The sequence below is a fragment of the Caenorhabditis remanei genome, chromosome II, assembly GCF_010183535.1.
Source record: "Caenorhabditis remanei strain PX506 chromosome II, whole genome shotgun sequence".
Classification (NCBI taxonomy): Eukaryota; Metazoa; Nematoda; class Chromadorea; order Rhabditida; family Rhabditidae; genus Caenorhabditis; species Caenorhabditis remanei.
In genome coordinates, this window is record NC_071329.1 from 899624 (window position 1) to 909347 (window position 9724).

At 38.2% G+C, this 9724-nt stretch overlaps 2 protein-coding genes across 2 annotated transcripts; one reads left to right on the forward strand and one right to left on the reverse strand.

The window, feature by feature from the left end:
- Positions 1–1357: 1357 nt before the first annotated feature.
- On the reverse strand, positions 1358–4329 carry GCK72_003808 (uncharacterized protein; the record flags this gene model as incomplete). The annotated part of the gene is made up of 5 exons (XM_003099121.2): positions 1358–1670; positions 2602–2879; positions 3056–3341; positions 3982–4182; positions 4226–4329. 5 exons carry the CDS (start codon positions 4327–4329, stop codon positions 1358–1360), a joined length of 1182 nt encoding a protein of 393 aa, XP_003099169.2.
- A 2905-nt stretch (positions 4330–7234) lies between these two features.
- On the forward strand, positions 7235–8130 carry GCK72_003809 (uncharacterized protein; the record flags this gene model as incomplete). Its single annotated transcript, XM_053724258.1, has 3 exons — positions 7235–7337; positions 7403–7662; positions 7915–8130. 3 exons carry the CDS (start codon positions 7235–7237, stop codon positions 8128–8130), a joined length of 579 nt encoding a protein of 192 aa, XP_053588452.1.
- Positions 8131–9724: the final 1594 nt, after the last annotated feature.

Genomic DNA, 9724 nt, shown 5'->3' on the forward strand with positions numbered 1-9724 from the left:
CGAAAAAAATGTTCAAAAAAAAATTTTCGAATTTTTAAAATTGTTTTCGCTAAAATGTCAAATTTTCGACTATTATTCAGAAGGGCCGAGCCGCGCCTTGACAAGTATGAAAAAACGAGAAATTGAGCAAAAAATCTTGTCCGAGAGGACTACACGGAACCTCTTCCACCAAAGCTTCCTTTCGAGTCAGGAGAACGGGAATTGTGGCGTTTAGAGCGATTTTAAGGCATATCCGTCAATAATAAAAGTTTTTTAGAATTGTACCGGAATCTGAAATAGAAAATATGAAAAAAAAAACGTTAATTAAAATTTATATTGCTATAAAAGAAGATTACATATTTGGCATAGTTCAACTGCGCTCCACCGGAATGCCCTTGAAAAATGTCTCTTTTTCTCTAAGTCTCTCAATTTCGCTCACAATTTTCTTCGGTTTCGGTAGAGCGTGGTTGTAAAAAGCGTACCGTGCTAATAAAGAGGTGCAGGGGAAAAAGAAATAACAAAAGGGTAAAAAAGTACGAGGGGGTCGGGAGGGAGCGATGCCAGCCGATTCTTTACAATATTTTGAACATTTGATTAAAAGACAGACGTGGCCTAGAATCCGACAATTCGGCCATCGTGATATCTCGCCACAAAAATGACGGCACAGGTGGAAACGAGTGCTACCGTAATATTTTGGGAGAGCTGAAGTACCGGTCGAAATGTTGTAAACTTTGGCAGTTTTCAGTTGAAATATTTCAACTTTGAGAGGGTGTTACGGTAATACTGATTGGGCCATCAAGTAGATTTTTATATAATTATACAGATCAAAGGTAGAGCTTCATTTTTGTAGTTGCCAACTTTTTTGTACGGACATTCCCTAGAGAGTTACATATCAACAAAGTAATTTCTTCCTCAAATCGACCAATTTCAGTGCAAAGTAGTGTTAGATCTTAAAATGACCATAACTCTCTAGGAAGTGTCCGTACAAAAAAGTTTTCAACTACAAAAATGGAGCTCTATGTTTAATCTATGAAATTCACTAAAAATCTACTTGATGACCCAATCAGTATTACCGTAACACCCTCTCAAAGTTGGGCAATTTCAACTGAAAACGGCCAAGGTTTACAACCTTTTGACCGGTACTGTATTTGGGTTTTATTGAGTTTTTTAACTTTTCAAGCTAATTTTATAATTAATTGTCCACGATGATTAATTTTGTTCCCTGAATCAAAAATAGTCAGTAAATTTCAAAATTGGCCCGCAAAATATTAGGGTAGTACTCGTTTCCATCTGTGTCATCGTTTTCGTGAGGAAATTTCACGATGGCCGAGTTGACGGATGCTAGGCCAGGATATTGGTTTAGTTTGTGCAACAATAATTATCGAGAGAGAATTGGCCATCCGTTTCTAAATGTTACTCCTTTCAAGGTAATTCCAGTTGTTATCTGATCGATCGCTACATTTAGTTCTTGTTTTCTTATCTCATCCTCTCCCACTGTCTTCAATTCCATCTTCAAAGCTCTTCTCCGTTCTAACATTTTCAGAATTTCGAATTCTGGAGCATACGGTTCATCATCTTGTCCTATTACTTGAACTCTTTCATTGATATCCCAGGTACTCATGTAAATACGCTCATTCGACCAATTCACGCTGAGTATCTGTCTTTTTCGAGTGTCCGGTGATTTCACTGCGCTGAAAGTTCAATGTATAAGTAAAAAAAGAGCATGTCAACTTTGATGTCATGTAATTGTGTGAGTTCTTGACCAACATTGCCAATTTCTAATTGATTGTGTAGATCATGTCTAGAGCTTCATTTTCATAGTTTACAACTTTTTTGTACGGGTGGTTTCTAGGGAGATACGGTAGCGAGAAGTAACGAATGCGTTGAGATACTTTAGACCGTCCGCTACTTCTCGCTACCGTATCTTTCTAGGGACCGCCCTTGTTAAAAAGTTGTTTATTATAAAAATAGAGCTCTAGACATGTTCTATACAATGATATAAGTTTTGAGACAATTTGGCCATAACCAGCGTTGTGGCAGTCTTCCCAAATAAGGGAATTTTTAGTGAATACCTAAAAAAAAACGTCAGCTTTGATGACACGTCGTTGGGTTCATTCTTGACCAATATTGCCAATTTTTAATTGATTGTGTAGTGCATGTCTAGAGCTTCATTTTTTGTGTAGACAACTTTTTGGTACGGGCGGTCCCTAGGGAGATACGGTAGCGCAAAGCAATGCTCGGGCAGCCCGCCACTTTGCACTACCGTATCTCCCATCTCCCTAGGGACCGCCCGTACAAAAAATTGTCAACTATGAAAATGAAGTTCTATCTATTGTCGCGACAAAAAAGTTCCGACATTTTTTACCGACGCGTGTTTGCGGACATAGTGCTAAATTATTAAATTTTGCATTGAGTCCGCAAACACGCGTCGGTAAAAAATGTCGGAACTTTTTTATTTCGATAATATGCTCTATGCAACTAGTACAAATTCAACAATTTTGGACAGGAACGTACACAATTACATGACATCAAAGTTGTTCAATTTTCAGACATTTGCTGAAAATGGTTCAATTGTTTCCAAACTTATATCGTCATCTGAACAGTTTCTATAGTCTAACTTACATTAGTTTGCACCAGCGTCCAAATCGATATCCATGCAATACATCGAGTCCTTTGAACAAAGTTTTGAAACGAATTGGTTCTCTTCTAGTATTATCAACATGCATGTGTTTGAACATATCATATTCTGCGTTCGCCCAGAATTTGAGAAATTTATTGATATCGGTGGGAAGTAGGCTGTTGAGTCCGATTGTGATTACAGTGCTGTTCTTAATCGAAAGAAGATGTTCCAGACGAATCCAACGAGCATCCCAGTAATGGACATCGGTGTACTTGAAGGCCTGCATAAAAAGTGGTACTCGTTGTTTGTGAATTTTGAAAATATATTGAATGCTACATTCCGAATGAAAAATACGCAGACAGTGGGTGCAATTTTGAAAGTGCAGGGTACTGTGTGCTTTCTGACATCCACGACCCGGTGAGTGCAATGTAATCCTGTATATCCAAACAAACATACATTTGGATGGCTGTAATCTATAGGAACTAGGCCTTTAACAATGTGTAATCCTTGATCTTCTCTCTGGATGTCTATCACATCATCCAACTCTCTCTTTGTGAACTCTATGCCATACAAGTACATTATTTTGAAGTTTTGGAATTCGGGAATTTTCAATATCTCATTGGTTGTCGAGTTTACACCTTCTGAGACTACGATCAATGAGAATTGATTACAATGAAACAAATCGCAAACTCGGGGCAATATTTTTTGGGTACTTTCGAGGACTGTCAATGTTTCAGAGAACCTGAAATAATGTTTTGATAGAGTGCTACAGTTTGTCTCCTTTTCTTCATTGATAACTTTATAGCATACACTCGCAAATCGGGACGTAACTCACTTTAAAAGTGTACTAAGGTCAACTCAGATTTTTTCAAAAAAAAAAAAGTACAGTACCGCTTAAACGTGTATAAAGTTTTGCCTTTTTTTAGTGAAAAATGCCCAACTTTGAGAGTGTGTCGTGGTGAAACTAACTGTCCCACAAAATAACTTTTTTATGAGATCAAACAGAACAAGAGTAGAACTTTATTTTTGTAGTTGACAACTTTTTTGTACGGACACTCCCTAGCAAGTTACATATCGTCAAAGTAATTTCTCTCTCAAATCGACCAATTTCAGTTTTGAGCTGTATTCTTAAAATGATCATAACTCTCTAGGAAGTGTCCGTACAAAAAAGTTGTCAACTATAAAAATTAAGCTCTATGTTTAATCAGTGATATTCATTAAGAACTTACTAGATGTCACAATCAGTATTACTATGACACACTCTCAAAGTTGGACAATTTAAACTGAAAAATGCAAAATATGAGATATTTTTGGGCGGTACTGTATTTTTCATAACGATTTCATAACGAGCATTTAAAAAAATTAATAAAATTTCTACTCACCATGACTTGAAATTTTTTTTCATTACATTTGGTCCTTTATCCAATAGTAAAGTTTTGTTTCCACAGCAAATAATCAAATCTGGATTATATATGAAAATGACTGTGTTTTCGCCGTTGAAACTAATCTCTGTACTTCCAATTCGAATATAACACTTTTTCACAATGGTTTCCATATATTTCGAGGTGATTGCAGTTTTTACTCTGGAAAATGCTGAAATTCATGTTGAAACAAAGAGAAACTTACATTTCATCAATCTCCATAACTTGAATTACATGTCTTAACGCTACAAATGGAAGTTTTTTCAGAGGAAAAGTAGTGGGCTTCGGACCGTTCTCAATCGATTCCATCGAGGAAGAATATCGAGGAAAATCAATGAGAGAATATAGCAACGTGAGATCTGACTCGTTAGCACACTATTCCCTGTGTGTGTGTGTGTGTGTGTGTGTGCACTACACACTGCGGCGGGCAACGAGACGCAATCATCCAGATTTTATTATTTGCTGTAAAAACAAATGTACATCAAAAGAGGATAGTTTTGAGCTGAAAATACAGAAATGAAAATCAAAAAAGAAGACAAAATAGGAGCAAGAGAGAGCCCAATATTCAAATTCATCGCTAAGATTTGAAATAATCGATAATCAGTGAACGAGAAGGAGAGAGGGCACAGAGAAGACAAGAGGAGTTGGCGTCATGGGAACCGAACCCTCGGGGCACCCAAAAAAGGAGCGTCGGCCGGGCGCCTTAACCTCTACACCACGGATGTGCTAGGATGTGACGGGAGGGGAGAGAAAGAGGAAAGAGGGGATCTTGGTGTAACTAAGGAGATAAAGATAATGAGGAAGAATATGGAGAAAGGTCTGGGAATAATTGAAAAGAATAGAAGATGTGAAGGAATCTACCAGAGCTGTGCGGAAGTAAAATTTTTGAAAAGGGAAGAAGGAAGAAGGAGGTAAATTTTTCAAAAGGGAAGAAGGAAGAAGGAAGAAGGAAGTAAATTTTTCAAAAGGGAAGAAGGAAGAAGGAAGAAGGAAGTAAATTTTTCAAAAGGGAAGAAGGAAAAAGGAAGAAAAAAGTGAAAAAAGCCCGGAAGAAGGAAGAAGGAAGGAAGAAGGAAGGAAGAAGGAAGTTGGGTTCCGAACCGGGAAATCGGAAGTTAATTTTGAAAATGACAAATTTGAGGAAACTTTGTTCTAGTCATCTCTGAAAACGAATTTTGATGTTGTTTCATACAAAATTCCGTCAAAAACCACCAAAATTCAGCCGAAATTCCGTCGAAAATTACAAAATTTTAGTAAACTTTTCAAAGGAAGACGGAACAAGGAAGAAGGAATAAAATTTAAAAAAAGGAAGAAGGAAAAAGGAAGAAGGAATAAAATTTCAAAAAAGGAAGAAGGAAAAAGGAAGAAGGAAGTGAAAAAATGCCCGGAAGAAGGAAGAAGGAAGAAGGAAGAGGGAATTCCGCACAGCTCTGGAATCTACAGTACTCCAAGTGTTACAATCGAGAAGTTGGGTTGAATTGGAAGGGTGGTACTCAACGTGCTGGGTGAAAAATCATATTTCACAAGTTTTTGTAAAATTTTCTGAAATCATGAAAATTCGAGAAATCGCATCGTTTTATTTCCATGACCCGGTGCATCAAAATTAGAGAGCATAATTAGTGTTTATGATTTTTTTTAAATAAAAAAGGTCTTCATTTTCATTTTTTCACCAATGGACCATTACTCTTGACCCGCTACTCATATCTCCCGGGCTGAAAATTTTTGTCGAAGTTTGTCAAAGTATTGAGGAAAATGTGAACAACATTTATGTAACATCTGTATCTTAATAGAACCACTAAATTAAACGAGGACTGAAGTCATATTTTTTATTTCAGATTCTGATACTTTAGATAATTCTGAGGAAAAAGGAAGAAGGAAGTGAAAAAAGCCCGGAAGAAGGAAGAAGGAAGTCGAAGGAAGGAATTCCGCACAGTTCTGGCTCCAATGATAAAAGTTGCTCTGACGCTAATTGCACCGGGTCATGGAAATAAAACGATGCGATTTCTCGAATTTTCATGATTTCAGAAAATTTTACAAAAAACTTGTGAAATATGATTTTTCACCCAGCACGTTGAGTACCACCCTTCCAATTCAACCCAACTTCTCGATTGTAACACTTGGAGTACTGTAGATTCCAGAGCTGTGCGGAATTCCCTCTTCCTTCTTCCTTCTTCCTTCTTCCGGGCATTTTTTCACTTCCTTCTTCCTTTTTCCTTCTTCCTTTTTTGAAATTTTATTCCTTCTTCCTTTTTCCTTCTTCCTTTTTTGAAATTTTATTCCTTCTTCCTTTTTCCTTCTTCCTTTTTTTAAATTTTATTCCTTCTTCCTTGTTCCGTCTTCCTTTGAAAAGTTTACTAAAATTTTGTAATTTTCGACGGAATTTCGGCTGAATTTTGGTGGTTTTTGACGGAATTTTGTATGAAACAACATCAAAATTCGTTTTCAGAGATGACTAGAACAAAGTTTCCTCAAATTTGTCATTTTCAAAATTAACTTCCGATTTCCCGGTTCGGAACCCAACTTCCTTCTTCCTTCCTTCTTCCTTCCTTCTTCCTTCTTCCGGGCTTTTTTCACTTTTTTCTTCCTTTTTCCTTCTTCCCTTTTGAAAAATTTACTTCCTTCTTCCTTCTTCCTTCTTCCTTTTTGAAAATGTTATTCCTTCTTCCTTCTTCCTTCTTCCCTTTTGAAAAATTTACCTCCTTCTTCCTTCTTCCCTTTTCAAAAATTTTACTTCCGCACAGCTCTGGTAGATTCCTTCACATCTTCTATTCTTTTCAATTATTCCCAGACCTTTCTCCATATTCTTCCTCATTATCTTTATCTCCTTAGTTACACCAAGATCCCCTCTTTCCTCTTTCTCTCCCCTCCCGTCACATCCTAGCACATCCGTGGTGTAGAGGTTAAGGCGCCCGGCCGACGCTCCTTTTTTGGGTGCCCCGAGGGTTCGGTTCCCATGACGCCAACTCCTCTTGTCTTCTCTGTGCCCTCTCTCCTTCTCGTTCACTGATTATCGATTATTTCAAATCTTAGCGATGAATTTGAATATTGGGCTCTCTCCTATTTTGTCTTCTTTTTTGATTTTCATTTCTGTATTTTCAGCTCAAAACTATCCTCTTTTGATGTACATTTTCTCTTCTTCTCCCTATTTTCTTCTCTTTTTTGGAATGTTCTCCTTTTCAAAATCCCGCAACTTTTCAGCAACTCGACATCGAAAATGTGTGATATAAACAACGTCGTTTTCACTACGAATCCTCTCTTGTGTTCAAATGCGATTCAGATGACGGTGGAGGTGAACGGAAATGATGCGCTCACCGGAGGTAAGAAGAATTTCAAAAAAAAAACCCCCGTACTTCTCTCTATTTCTTACATTATTTTCTTCCAGAATTGTTAATCAATGTTGGCTACATCTACGCAGACATGGAGCAAAATGTGATCGGAGAGATGATTATTCAGCCCGTACGATTCGGACCTATTCATGCTCTCATGCAATGCGAACCACCCGCAGTGAGAGGGTCCATTTTCGACGATGCCATTATTGAAGTTTCTGCTAGATATGATGAACAATTGATATGGACTGGTCGCTACAATGTGACTCACCACCCTTTGGACCGAGGATTCCCGAATGATGAACGCGTTGATCGTGTAAGACGAGGCAAAAACCTGAAAATAGTCGAAAATCCTATTTTTACCTAATTTTTTGAAATTCTTAGAGATTTTACATTAAAAAAACTCGAAGTTATTGATGCATCACTAGCTTTTGATTAAATCCTAAAGTGTAGTTAAAAATTAGATAATTTTGGAAAAAATTCAGAAAAAAATGAATTTCAAGCTCCGGACCGGGTCAGCCCGCCTTGTGACAAGTTTGCTACCCGTAAGTCCTTCTCTAAATTTCAGGTCTTCCGACTCATCGGACTCGGACTCATTCAACGCTATGAAATAAACTGGAATGAGCTCCAAGACCTATTGGCACCGTTCCGTCATCGTCCACGGCGTGGAGCGTTTGACCTGGATGTTCCTCTTGATATTCCGGAGATACACGAGCTGCCAGAGAACGAGGAAATATTCTGGGATGAGGACGCCGAATCAGACGAGGAGAACTCCGATGAGTAAGACGAGAAGGAAATTCTCCTGCTGCTCCTCTCATTTTCTGTTTTTTCACTGAATTTTTCTATTTTTTCTGGAATTCTCCCTTTTCTTCTCTGAAATTTTTCCATTTTTTCTGGAATTCTAGTTCTTTTCACTGAATTTTTTCTGGAATTCTAGTTCTTTTCACTGAATTTTTCTGGAATTCTAGTTCTTTTCACTGAATTTTTTCTGGAATTCTAGTTCTTTTCACTGAATTTTTTCTGGAATTCTAGTTCTTTTCACTGAATTTTTTCTGGAATTCTAGTTCTTTTCACTGAATTTTTTCTGGAATTCTAGTTCTTTTCACTGAATTTTTCTATTTTTTCTGGAATTCTCCCTTTTCTTCTCTGAAATTTCTCTCTTTTTAAGTCCTTCTTCTGACTCCGCCCCTTCCATTCATGTTATAAAAATTGTGTTAAGCCCCCCCCCCCCTCCCCTCCACAATTATCTTATGCTTTGTTTAAAAACTGTTTTCAGTTTGTCTGTTTTTTTAAGTACCGCCCTTATTTTGTCCCTAAATCACAAATGAGCTCATCTTTCACATGTTCATTGTTCCTAGACTCTCGAATAAAATGTACTCCATCGAAATGTCTAATCCCGCCCTTTTTAGAACAATATAATGTCTGTCTGTGTGTGTGTCCGGACTTCCAGATGCGATCTCTACCAATCCAGATGTCCACTAACCCCCATCTTCCAACGATTTTCAACTGGATCAATTATAAAACTTTATTCTTCTTCTCACTGGAAAACAACTCGGACGTCTCGATGCGATGCGATGCGCAAACCGGTGGATGGATGATGGCGATGACGACAAGTGAAGGAAAACGAAACGAATAATGGAAGAATGATATGACACTGTGTCCGGGAAAGAGGCATAAAAATGATGGTAATGATAGGGGGCGGGGCGATGGGTAAAAGAAAAAAAGTCGAATTTTTGAGGTAATGGGGGGGGAGGCATTTAGAAAAGAAAATAAAGAGAGAATGATTCAATTGAAAACATTGTGGTTTCTAGGCGATTCTAGGCGTTTCTATACATATACATGTGTGCTTTTGTCTGTAATTCTGTAATTTTCTTCTTTTCCCCAATTTATCTCCGATGAGCGAAGAATGTGAAGAGGCGATTCTTGTAGTCGGGCGTCTTGTGGATGACCACTTTGAAGAATTGATCCATTAGCTTCTCGAATTCACGGAATTCCGGAAGGAAATGCATCGTTTGTGTGATCGCCGCTTCTGGAAAATGTTAGGATTAGGGGCGGGAGGAGGCGTGGCCTAGAAAAGGGGCGTGACTTCTCGAAAGAAGAGGATTTCAGAGTCAGAAAAACGCTAGAATTGGGCTGGAGGGAGTGGCTATGGAAGAAGGGGCGTGGCTAAGGAAAAGGGGCGTGGCTTGTCGAAAGATGAGAGCAGCCGCTTCTTGAAAACGTAAAAATTGAGATGAGGGTGTGGCTTAAGAAAGGGGCGTGGCCTAAAACGAGGGCGTGGCCTAGAAAGAAAGCGTGGCCTAAGAAAGGGGGCGTGGCCTAGAAAGTAGCGTGGCTTCTCACAAAAAAGAGAGTCGCTGCTTCTCGAAAATGTCAGA